General features: G+C 41.8%; 1 protein-coding gene across 2 annotated transcripts in view; it reads right to left on the reverse strand.

The window, feature by feature from the left end:
• Nucleotides 1-9,318: 9,318 nt before the first annotated feature.
• The window catches only part of PXDN (peroxidasin), an 85,755-nt gene continuing 82,505 nt past the window's right edge, over nucleotides 9,319-12,568 (reverse strand). For both annotated transcript variants that reach the window (XM_075269094.1, XM_075269093.1), the window contains 3 exons: nucleotides 11,915-12,035; nucleotides 10,953-11,066; nucleotides 9,319-9,764 (listed from right to left, as the gene is read on the reverse strand). In XM_075269094.1, the coding sequence (XP_075125195.1) occupies nucleotides 9,651-9,764; nucleotides 10,953-11,066; nucleotides 11,915-12,035 (349 nt within the window). In that variant the 3' untranslated portion in view covers nucleotides 9,319-9,650. The remainder of the gene's footprint in view (nucleotides 9,765-10,952; nucleotides 11,067-11,914; nucleotides 12,036-12,568) is intronic.

The raw sequence follows: 12,568 nt of genomic DNA on the forward strand, positions 1-12,568 counted from the left end.
AGGGAGTGTAGACGCCGGCACCGATGCCTGCAACATCGCTATGTGCCTGCCCTGCATGAAGCCAGCAGCGGCAGGAGCTCCTGTTATTCCGCTCCTCCCCCTCCCCTCTGGAATAGCAGCATCGCTTCTGCCACTGCTGGCTTCATGCAGGGCAGGCACATAGTGATTTTGCAGGTATCTGTGCTGGCGTCTACACTCCCCGGCATCCGCTGTAATAGAGAGGCAGATGCCGGGGAGTGTAGACGCCGGCACAGTCTGTATTGGCGGTCCCTTCCCCCAAAGAGTAAACTACCCCCCCCCCCCTTCCAGGTTCACTCCTGTGTACTTAGCCCCTCCTCCCTCCCCCTCAGAGCAGCAGATACTGTTGGTATATACAGATGTGCAACAGATATAGACTTATTGGTATTATACTGTGTTGGAGGAACTTACAGCTTTCGGACACTAGATGGCGATGTTATTATTGTTATGTGCTGAATACATGTAATGTAATGCTATGGAGACTTGTCTATATCTCAGAATGCTGCATATCTATGGTTAAGGTCCTTTCCAGTGTACTCCTTGTTATATTGCTGTAAAGAGATGCTGTATGTTACCTCATGTTCTGAGAAGTAAACTGAAGATTAACCCATATAATCTACTCTGAAGCTTTCTTCTGCGACTGCACTCTGCAACAGATACATCACTTGACTTATGACCAGATAAGTCAAGGGATGTGTCAAAAAAAAAAATGAATAAAGTAAGATAATGGACAAACAAAGCAGTTTTGCTGAAGCAATGTATTTAGGAAAAGTCTTACATCCACATTATCATAGATAGGATCCTTGTGATGGGACAACCCCTTTAAAGGGATCCTATCATTAAAAATCAATATTTGTGGCTAACACGTAGGAATAGCCTTAAGAAAGGCTATTCTTCTCCTACCTGTAGATGTCTTCTCCGTGCCGGCGTTCAGTAGAAATCCCAGTTTTCGTCGGTATATAAATGAGTTCTCTTGAAGCACTGGGGGGCGGTCCCCAGCGCTCAAACAGCACTGGGGGCGTCCCCAGTGCTGCGAGAGAACCCTCCAGCGCCGCCTCCATCTTCTTCAGGAATGGCCTCTTCACGAGTCTTCTTCTGGCACTGGGTGTCAAACCTCTAGACCTCAGGCAGAGCCGACTGCGCATGCCCACAGGCCACAAGAAAATGGCCACTTACTTAACGCAATAGACACTACTGTGAGGAGGACATTGTCAGGAACGCCCTTCTGACACTGAAGAGCTACGTTACCTGCACCGATAACTGCACAGAACGGAAAAGCCGATGAATTCAACAAACTGTCTGCTTTCTAGCGGTGTAATAAACCACATGTGCCCGAGGATGTGAAAGATCCTCTTTAAATATTAATAAAGTCATATTCAGTAGTCACATGGCTTCAGATCAACGGGGCTGAACTGCAATAACAAGTTGAGCCAGTGGGGGTGCCAGGTGGCTGACACCTACTATTCTGAACACCTATTCTACAATGGGCTATTTTTCACATTCATGAACAAAACGGTTTACGGTTAGAGATGAGCGAGTAGTGTTCGATTGAGTAGGTGTTCGATCGAATACTACGGTATTCGAAATACTCATATTCGATCGAGTACTACTAGCTGTTTGAAGTTTAAAGGTTCGATGCAGAACCAGCGTTGATTGGCAGAATGCTATACATTCTGCCAATCAACGCTGGTTCTTCTCTTACCTTTGGAAGTCTTCTCCGTGCAGCGTCCCCGTGGCGTCTTCCGGCTGGAATTCACTCTGCCTAGGCATCCGGCCTAGGCAGAGCCGACTGCGCATGCGAGGGCATGCCCGCGCATGCGCAGTCGGCTCTGCTCAGGCATCAGGCCGGGCAGAGCCGACCTCGCATGCGCAGTCGGCTCCGCCTAGGCCCGATGCCTAGGCAGAGTGAATTCAAGCCAGAAGACGCCGGGGGGCGCTGTGCCGGGAGAAGACTTCAAGGGGAATCCAGCCCGACCGTCACTTGTGGACTTGGTAAGTATAATTTTATCAAATTTTGCGTACTCCTGAAATGAGCATTTCCCCCCATAGGCTATAATGGGGTTCGAAATCCGTTCGAACAGCCAAACAGTGTGCGGCTGTTCGAATCAGATTTCGAACCTCAGACATTTTAGTGTTCACTCATCTCTATTTACAGTCCATGTGTTATTTTTTAACTTTTGTCTTTCTGTAGCAGCGGCTTCATTGTTTTATTGCTCGTCTTGACTGCCTTTTGTTGTTCTCGTGGTTGATTTTTGTATAGGGTCCTTTGTTTTCCATTTTGAAAAAATTTCATAAAAATTACAGTTGAAGAAAACACCCCATCATAGTAGAGGCCCGGCAAATCCCATTCCAGTCAATGGTGTCCATCATAAATTATAACTAAAAAAAACCAAAAAAAAAAAACCAGGAGACACGACTTCGAGATATGGCCTATTTATTAAAGATGCATTCCTTACACAGTGCAAACATTTCTTTGGTAAAAATCACTGTTTTACAATAAAAAAGGCACTCTTTAGGTTTGGTAACATTAAGATCTGACAATAAATATGCACAGTTTTCAGCATTTCAGAGGTATTGCCACAAGACAAAGAACATTATTCACGACTGTAAGAAAGACATGGGAATGACTCACTTGTTTATATAACCAGTTTTCTGCACTAGTTTGGCAGTGAAGATGCAGTTTTGCGTTCCAAGGCTTGTGACTGCCTGTACAAGGACTGTACTCTGGGAAAACCCTTTTGGTAAATTCAATTTCTGTGGCTAAGACAAACTAAATTCACAACAAGCTCCAACAAAGAATCTTTCAGCACCTTCACCAACTCCAACTCATTGCATCATTGAGTAGATGCCACTCCAAGGATTCTGGCACAGTTGGAATTTTTTCTCTAGCCCCCACCATTCCCCAACAAATCATTGCTGTTAATTTCAGCACAGTTGTGCTCTTTAGTGTCAAGTGGGTGGTCTTGGGCTGGAGTTGTCTTGGACCACCCATCTGACAGCATAAAGTTACAGCATTGATTGTTTGGGAATGGTGCGAGCTAGAGAAAAAACAACTGTGCCAGAATCAAAGGAGCAGCAGGCCAAAGATCAGATTCCGATCGGAGATCGAGTAAATTTCACGATCGCGATCGGAATTCCGACCCGATCTTTTCCAGCGTGATCGAGATCTGAGATTATCTCAAGATCGGCTCAACCCTAAAAGTGACTTTTCCCGTAGAGAAGCATTGACTAGGGTTGAGGATCGGGATTGGAAAAGATCAGATTCCGATCGGCAATCGAGAAAATATCACGATCGGGATCGGCTGGAAAATGATCGGAAATCGGCTCAACCCTAGTCGAGAGGCATTATTTTTTCTTCTCATCTGGTGCTAGATCATGGAAAACAATACGCCGGGGGAAGAGTTACAGCTGCATTTTTGTATACCACAAACCTTTCCCCTAAACAGGAGCAAATGGTTAAGAGTTATTTTTCAGGCAGGTACATTTTGCTTTATCCATTTCTCAATGCCTATGACTGACTACAGTATACGGTATATAGTGGGTAAGAATTTACAGCAAGTTTATGGAATATTCCCATAACTGCAGCAAATATCTAGTGGTATTACTAATAAAGTTGCTTTCTACAGTCACAATGGATACAGTGGTACAGATAATAAAGTAAATGTGGGAATTCAGTGAGACCAGGGTATTGGTTCAGTGTGAATACCTGGTAAATGTCAGTGGTATGAACTTTCTGACTATAGTCAATGTCCAGACAGAATGATGTATATGCCCCTATGCTTAGAATGCACTATATACCATTAACCATGTGCATCTAGGACTGGCTACATGGACTAAGTAAACTGCAGAGTTTCTGAAATCCAGTTCCCAGGGACATCTTACGGGTCGTATATTGAGGTTCTCTTTCACTCTGAGGGTTTGGCCCCTGGAAACCTATAGCTTGGATGTTATTACTGGGTAAACCTCATGCAAACCACGCTTTTCCTGGGGAAGTGTACAGTGGTATAACATGCTAACCATTTAGGGGAGTCTAATACATGGACCAGCTAGATCTGCCCTTAGAATAAACCTTCCACTAGACTCTGGCAAAAAACAGCCACAATTGGTTGGTTGGAGATTCAGGTTTCACAGACTATTACCTACCTATGAACTTGCCAAGCTCCAACATTTGCATTGCAATGGCTGAAATCCACAGCCAAACCAATAATTGTAACATGGTCACACCCTGCAGTGCAACAAACTTTACAATAATTTTTTTTTTCTTGTAGTGTGTGGATGGGATTTTCTGAAATCCCATCCACCTACTGGACTCCTACTATACATTGCAGAAAATTAATCATATGGGATTTTGCCACAGCTAAACCACTGCAAAATCGTAGTATATGGCCATAACCTTCAGGTTATTCTGCTGCTCTATAAATAGTATATGACATAGGGTTATATGATTTAAAGCAGCATTTCTAGGTAAAAAACAGAGTATATCCTGACAGACTCCTAGGAGAGACATTTAGGGTCCCCTTCCCCTCCCACACAGTTATTGACAGATACCCCTGTATCAGGGTTTACAATGACTGTTAATCAGGACTCTTAGGACGGGGCCCCACGGTCCGGAAACACCGCAATTTGCCCGCGGAAGAAGAGCTTCTTTCAGCTTCTCTCCTCTATCCTCCTCTTCTTTCATCACATAGCCCTATATATCACAGAGCTCAGCTTCTCTCCATCATATAACCCTATATATCACAGAGCTCAGCTTCTCTCCATCATACAACCCTATATATCACAGAGCTCAGCTTCTCTCCCTCTATCATATAACCCTATATATCACAGAGCTCAGCTTCTCTCCTCTATCATATAACCCTATATATCACAGAGCTCAGCTTCTCTCCTCTATCCTATAATCCTATATATCACAGAGCTCAGCTTCTCTCCTCTATCCTATAACCCTATATATCACAGAGCTCAGCTTCTCTCCTCTATCATATAACCCTATATATCACAGAGCTCAGCTTCTCTCCTCTATCCTATAACCCTATATAACACAGAGCTCAGCTTCTCTCCTCTATTCTATAACCCTATATATCACAGAGCTCAGTTTCTCTCCTCTATCATATAACCCTATATATCACAGAGCTCAGCTTCTCTCCTCTATCATATAACCCTATATATCACAGAGCTCAGCTTCTCTCCTCTATCCTATAACCCTATATATCACAGAGCTCAGCTTCTCTCCTCTATCCTATAATCCTATATATCACAGAGCTCAGCTTCTCTCCTCTATCCTATAACCCTATATATCACAGAGCTCAGCTTCTCTCCTCTATCCTATAACCCTATATAACACAGAGCTCAGCTTCTCTCCTCTATTCTATAACCCTATATATCACAGAGCTCAGTTTCTCTCCTCTATCATATAACCCTATATATCACAGAGCTCAGCTTCTCTCCTCTATCCTATAACCCTATATATCACAGAGCTCAGCTTCTCTCCTCTATCCTATAACCCTATATAACACAGAGCTCAGCTTCTCTCCTCTATTCTATAACCCTATATATCACAGAGCTCAGTTTCTCTCCTCTATCATATAACCCTATATATCACAGAGCTCAGCTTCTCTCCTCTATCATATAACCCTATATATCACAGAGCTCAGCTTCTCTCCTCTATCCTATAACCCTATATATCACAGAGCTCAGCTTCTCTCCTCTATCATATCACCCTATATATCACAGAGCTCAGCTTCTCTCCTCTATCATATAACCCTATATATCACAGAGCTCAGCTTCTCTCCTCTATCCTATAACCCTATATAACACAGAGCTCAGCTTCTCTCCTCTATTCTATAACCCTATATATCACAGAGCTCAGCTTCTCTCCTCTATCATATAACCCTATATATCACAGAGCTCAGCTTCTCTCCTCTATCCTATAACCCTATATATCACAGAGCTCAGCTTCTCTCCTCTATCATATAACCCTATATATCACAGAGCTCAGCTTCTCTCCTCTATCCTATAACCCTATATAACACAGAGCTCAGCTTCTCTCCTCTATCATATCACCCTATACATCACAGAGCTCAGCTTCTCTCCTCTATCCTATAACCCTATATATCACAGAGCTCAGCTTCTCTCCATCTATCATATAACCCTATATATCACAGAGCTCAGCTTCTCTCCTCTATCATATCACCCTATACATCACAGAGCTCAGCTTCTCTCCTCTATCCTATAACCGTATACTGTATATCACACAGCTCAGCTTCTCTCATCATTTTCTGCTTTCAGACAGGGCAGCAGAAATCTATGGACATAACTTACTATAAAGGGAATTTTAAAGTCTTGATGACCATTTAATGGCCACATTTCGGGAACCTAGCTATATCACTGGCAGAGAATGACTCAATGTCAGCCAATTCAAACAGTACAGAATAAATGGGTCATGAATCTGCCATTATACAACTTGCAAACTAAATGTCATGAGCAAATCTGACATGGTACAAAGGACACCAATGCAATGGATGAAGAAGACTGCCAATAAACAAAGAATGAAAATCATATGGTATATAGTGGTATCTCTAAACATACAGTAGGTTCAGTGGCAAGGTGAAGCGTTCTATGGTCTTGCAGAGAGCATCAATGGTTAGATCTTGTATCCAAAAAGTGGCATTAGTAAGGATGCTACCCATGTTTGGAATATGACAAAAATATATTTCCCCTGTGTACCAATTGTGAAGAGTTAATACCTTGTAACTAGCAATGGAAGGTCTGTCTTTATGGGACTGAGGGAGACAACCTAGCACAGTGATCAGCTGCCTGAATGGCTGTCTGGTCCGCTCAAAGGGATTCCCATTCTTGAGATCAGTAGGATCCATCAGACACATCCTCTATCCTGCCCCTTCTATAGCTATGCCCCTGCCTGTATAGGGGAATAGTTATTGTGAGACAGTTTATCATCAGACCAAACATCTTAGCTGAGCACCTATAATGCAGTAGAATACTTAATACTGTACTCCCAGAATCCAAATCCTCAGACCAAGTTCTTCAAGACATTGAGCCAGCAGATATTAAAAAAAAAACAAAAAAAAAAAAACTCTGGACTGTAAGGTTACCTTCACATGGACATGGATTTTTGGGATGGATTCCGCAACTGAATCGATGGCAGGTTCCACCAGGAATCTGACTACCATTATTTTCAATTGGAGGAACAAATTGCAGAAGGACTCTGAGATAATAAGTGTTTTGCTTGATCTTGCCGCAGATTCTCGCGAAGGAAAGTCTAACTAAGAGTCAGGACAAAAGCAAAAACAAAGTGGAGTTGGACTGCTAAGCCAAGTATCAACCCTCCAAAAACAAGATGGAACCTGGAATTTCCTAGGAATGTTAAATCTGACAAAGTCTGGGGCTAAACTGTTTTATTTTAGAATACCCTGTAATGACGAGAGACAGAACTGAAAACATGAAAAGCCAATGTATATTGAAATGATGGTCAGAAAATGTAATTACACAATTATAATACATCAGTCCATGTTTGCCGTCTATACCTAGCACCATTCAATGGAGAAATGAGGTATAACTGTTGTCCTTCCATGAATTTGTAAAACTAAACCCAAATCACTAAAGACGTGGGTCCGTGAACAGCATTTATCATTTATCCACAAGGCAGGGGGTTAAAAGTGTAATATCGCTGAGGGTACAACTGCTGGGATCTCCAAGAATCACAAAAATACTGGTTCTATGTCCATCAATTGAGCACCATTTTTATAACTGTGGGCGTCTCAGAGTTTAGAACTACATATATTTATCACCCCCTTCTGTGAACAGTTACATGCTCTCCATGGCCCAACTCCTTTAAAGGGAACCCGTTATGGTGTCACAGGCCCTTATAGACCAAGGATGCAGTGTCCTATATAGCCCCATTGTAAAGGTGTCTGTGACCCTATTGGAAAAAAAAAAAACCCTTTAAAAATTTCCTAGAAATTAGTCTACAAGGACTCATTTCTGGCTTTCCTCAGCTTCACTGTACAAGTACACCTCAGCCTGACTGCTCATGCGCCTGAAATTTGCCACGTGTGCAACGAAGCAGAGGTGTACTTTCCCTGTCTTCACCAAACAACTAAGCAGGCACACAGAGTACAGAAGCTAGGTGAGTCCAAAAGGTTTTTATTTTTTTTTCAACAAGGCTTTTTGTGACACTAAACGCCCGCTCTATAAGGACCATTGGGTGGTTTAGCATTCAATCACCCTGATAGATTCCCTTTAATGACAAGTGAACAAGCAATCTTAGGCCACCAGATCTAAATCTATATATAACAGTGTGCTAAAGAGTCCCCAATTTTTAAAGGTTATGATTTATATTCATGAAAACTTCCTTTAAGGTTTGACTATGGTATAGTGCCTCTAGTGGCCACTAGTGAACAGTGCATTTACAGACTTCTCTGAATACTGGTCAAGGTAACAACGTCGCAACCTTCACTGTATGTAGTAGATACGTTCACTTTCAAAACAGACATTTAAATTCAGATAACGTGTGTCAATTATGAAGAATTATGACTGCGTATAAAAGCACAACAACACTTTGCAGCACGAAACACAAAAAAGATGGGGAAACAAAATAACTGAACCACAAAGCAGTCAATCCACAAGTGTGAGTTCATCTGTGCAGCGCCCTAAGGGGTGCAGGGTTAGCAAAACATCTGTTTTTTCCAAAAACAGCACCACAGCTGCCAGGAGTGTGGTACTGCATCTCCGCTCTATTGACACGAAGGGGTGGCCCTGCAATACCACAGAACAACAGGTGTGGCACTGTTTCAGGAGGAAAGCAACCAAGTTCCTTTAATCCTGGACATCCCCTTTAATCGTATTGAAGTTTTCTTGTGATAGGCACGGAATTAAAACCGTATAGAAGAGACAATTAGAAATATACTTGACATATATAGTGGGCCTGAGTTAACATAACATTGAGAAACTCTCACAGAGACCAAAAGGTATACTCTCCTTAAAGCAAAAACGATTATTTCCTCTTAAATAATTGACTGCCATCGCTACAGGATAAATTGCTATAAAATCTTTATACATACCGGAAGTTTCCATTTGTGCAATCACTAAAATGTGAACTGACTTGTGCTGATGCGACATTTACAGAGTTAGGCTAGGTTCACACCTGTGCCCGGATTCCGATCAGGGATTTTATCCCCGATTCTATTGAAGAATGCGTTTTCCAGTGGAAACCCAGCGGACCCCATTATAGTCTATGGGGTAACCGCTTTTAAGCAGATTAGGTTTACGTTTTGCAGGTCCGCAGCAGACCCAAAGAACGGAAGCCCGACCACAGGTGTGAACCTAGCGTAAGATATTGTGGTAAGCACCAGTTTGTATTCCCAACCTGAGAAGCGTTTAACCAATAAAATATGGCTGACACAAATGTTAATATCCTGTCATTGCTTTATATACTTCCCTTTAAAAGAGACCGTTTTAGGCGTAACTAGGTATAAAAGGAAAAAAAGATACAAAAACAACCATTGTACGATACGGTGGGAGTGTTAAATGAACAAAAAAATGGCGCAGTGTAGACATGTCTGCTGTAACCCTGGATCGATGAATTCTGTTCTCCTGAACCATGGATATCCGGAGTGTTATGTGGTCTCTGTTGTATCTGCGCACACTGGACAGCAAGTTCCTTCTTTTTGAATGGGTGCTAAACATGGAAGATAGGGGCAGGATTCCACAAAACATGTAATGGACCCATTCTGGAAGACAAAAATATTGGAGATCACATTATGGCTCTGTTCACATTTGCATTTTTGTATTAGAGCAGCACAAAAATTGGAGAGCAAGATCCATTACATGACACCATTGGTGCCCCATGGACCATATCGACGACATATATTAAGTCCACTAGGTTCTGTCATTTTGATCACATGATGTGTTATTCTTTCCCTCAAACATGATGGATTTCCCTGACTGAGGAATGGAAATGCACCTAAGGGGTTTTATATTCATTCTTACAGTACAATACACATATAAGGTTCTGGAATTTGATATAGCAAAAATAGAGCTGCAGACTACGATATTCTTGTTTCCAAAAATAATGAAACACTGACATAACGGGGGCGGGGAGTATAGATTATTAATGTTCATAAATGGATAAAAAGTATATATATATATATATATATATATATATATATATATATATATATATGTCGGCTCTGCGGTGAAAATGTGAAGGTTATAATCATGTACTGTATGAAAAACACTGTTATCCTTTAAAGCTGAATGCTAGATATAGTTGCTTGTGCTTGGTATAATGTTATATGATAAGATGGCGCCTGTATCCAGGATGGGTGCAAGAAAAACAAATGCTTGTCTTGCTGCTACAAGACAGCACCCCAAGGTTACCACGCAGGACCGGGAGTAGCTGGCTATATATGGCACTGCTGAAACTTTTTCAGTTTGATTGAGATGTCCCATAGCAATCAGGAAGGAATATGAAACTTATGTTGTTATCTCTCTTCCTTTCTCTGCCACTATTTAACCCCATGTTGTTTAATAAAAGTGTGTCAGTATTTCCTCCTTGGTTGAGAAAGGAACTAATCCCAACATTGTGTGTCTGGTGTCATTTCCTTACTGCTGGCACTCAGCCCAATTAATTAGCACAATGACAGTTACCCAGGGTTATAGGTCAATTAGTCATAAACATGGCTTTGACCTTATCAAAAACTACTAAAACTATCGAGAGGGTCACTATTAATATCAAAGTAGAGTTTATGGCTCAATTTTATTTATTTTTTTAATGGGTCATAAACTGCCAATTTTTCCATAATTTTGCAGTCTCATACAACTAAAATATTGATCTATTTAGTATTTTATACTCTAATTTTTAGAATACTTACATTACATTATATTATCTTATAAGTTTGAATGGTTTTATTACTTACTTTACATTCACATTTTGTACAAGGATCTTTGTTCCAGATTTCGGTAGTGGTGCGTGTCCTTCCAGTTTCATCAGTGCAGTCTGTACTACTTAACCGAGACTCAAGATTTTTGATCTAAAGAGATGGGAAAAAATAAATTGTTTTTGATCTCTTTATAGCGAATATTCAGGCTTAGTAAAGCTTATATGGTGCAGGACATCAAATGGTGCCTGATCCTGATGTCTGGTGTTAGTTGGATGCTTATTTTTACAATTATAAATGCTTGTATCTCCATTTATCAGGCTGCTCCCTCCATTAATTCTGTACATAACCCATATGTAGAGGGAAGACAGATTGTCAGCCTTGCACACCGATCAAGCTACCTCCAATATAGAAGTCTATGGAAAGGAAACAGAAGGCGGCTGCTGGAGGGAGAAAGGAAGAAACACACACACACTGCTGCTAGAGTCAGATAACAGGGTAATGAGCAAGGCAACAAATCACTTAGGGCTCGTTCACACGGGGGGGGGGGGGGCAGTGGGGCGGATTTTGACCATATTTTGACTTAGGGAGCAAAGTCAAAATATGGTCAAAACCCGCCTGTCACAATGTCGCGGTCACGGCTTCCCCCACCCAGAGTCGGCTCAAATGAAGGGGCCGACGCCAGAGGTTGCGGCTGCCAGGCGGAATCCGCCTGAAGAAAGGGCAGCTCGCTTCTTTTTTTCCTCTATCGGCAAAAAAGAATGCTAGTGGTCTCCATAGACCACTATTGTAATGGGGTGGATTATGACGTGGATTCCGCTGTCAAAATCCGCCCCTTTGGCCCCATGTGAACTAGCCCTTACTAGACAGCAGCAGTGTGTCTACGTTACATAGGCGTGTGTATTTACGTGTATGTGTGTTCTCTCTAGAACAGTGATATACAAGGCAATAGTTTATTAGCCAATCCAGATTACTGTATTAATAAGCATACCCTACCCTACCTGTTTTCTTAGACTTGTAATTGTCTTCTGCATATCAAGAACAAAATCCTTAAAGTCGCTGACAAGTGGCATATTCTTTGGTTGTTCAGTGCTAGAAGTGGTATTTGTATCATATGGTGGGCTGTAGAAGAAAACAAAAAAAATAAAAAATTATAAATTGTAGAACTGAATAAGATAAGATAACAGTGACCATAACAATACATTAAAGAGGACCTTTCACTATCACCACCAGTTCTTAAACAGATTCTGGCATGATAATTTTTTTTTCTCTAGCCCTCACCATTCCTGAGCAATCAGTGCAGTTAAATTTGGTGCCTGATAGGTTATCTAGGTTCTCTATTGCCAGGCAACAGCAAGATGGGGGGTGTGATTTTGAGATTCAAAGGTGGACCGTGTCGGAGCTCAAGAATCGCACCCCTTGTCTGTTCCTGCCTGACACCACCCACCTGACAACGCAGAGCCTAAACAGCTTATCAGGCATCCAAAGTAACAGCACTTTTTCCTCATTGATTGTTTGGATTAAATAAAAAAACTATGTCTGAATGGATGAAGCGGTGCCTATTAGTTGAGTAGCTTTTCCTCCCACTGCTACCATGCCTGTAATTGTAGTTTCTTAATAGTTGGATAGACAACGCATGGAGACCACTGGTGTAC

This window comes from Leptodactylus fuscus, chromosome 3 (assembly GCF_031893055.1).
Source record: "Leptodactylus fuscus isolate aLepFus1 chromosome 3, aLepFus1.hap2, whole genome shotgun sequence".
Classification (NCBI taxonomy): domain Eukaryota; kingdom Metazoa; phylum Chordata; class Amphibia; order Anura; family Leptodactylidae; genus Leptodactylus; species Leptodactylus fuscus.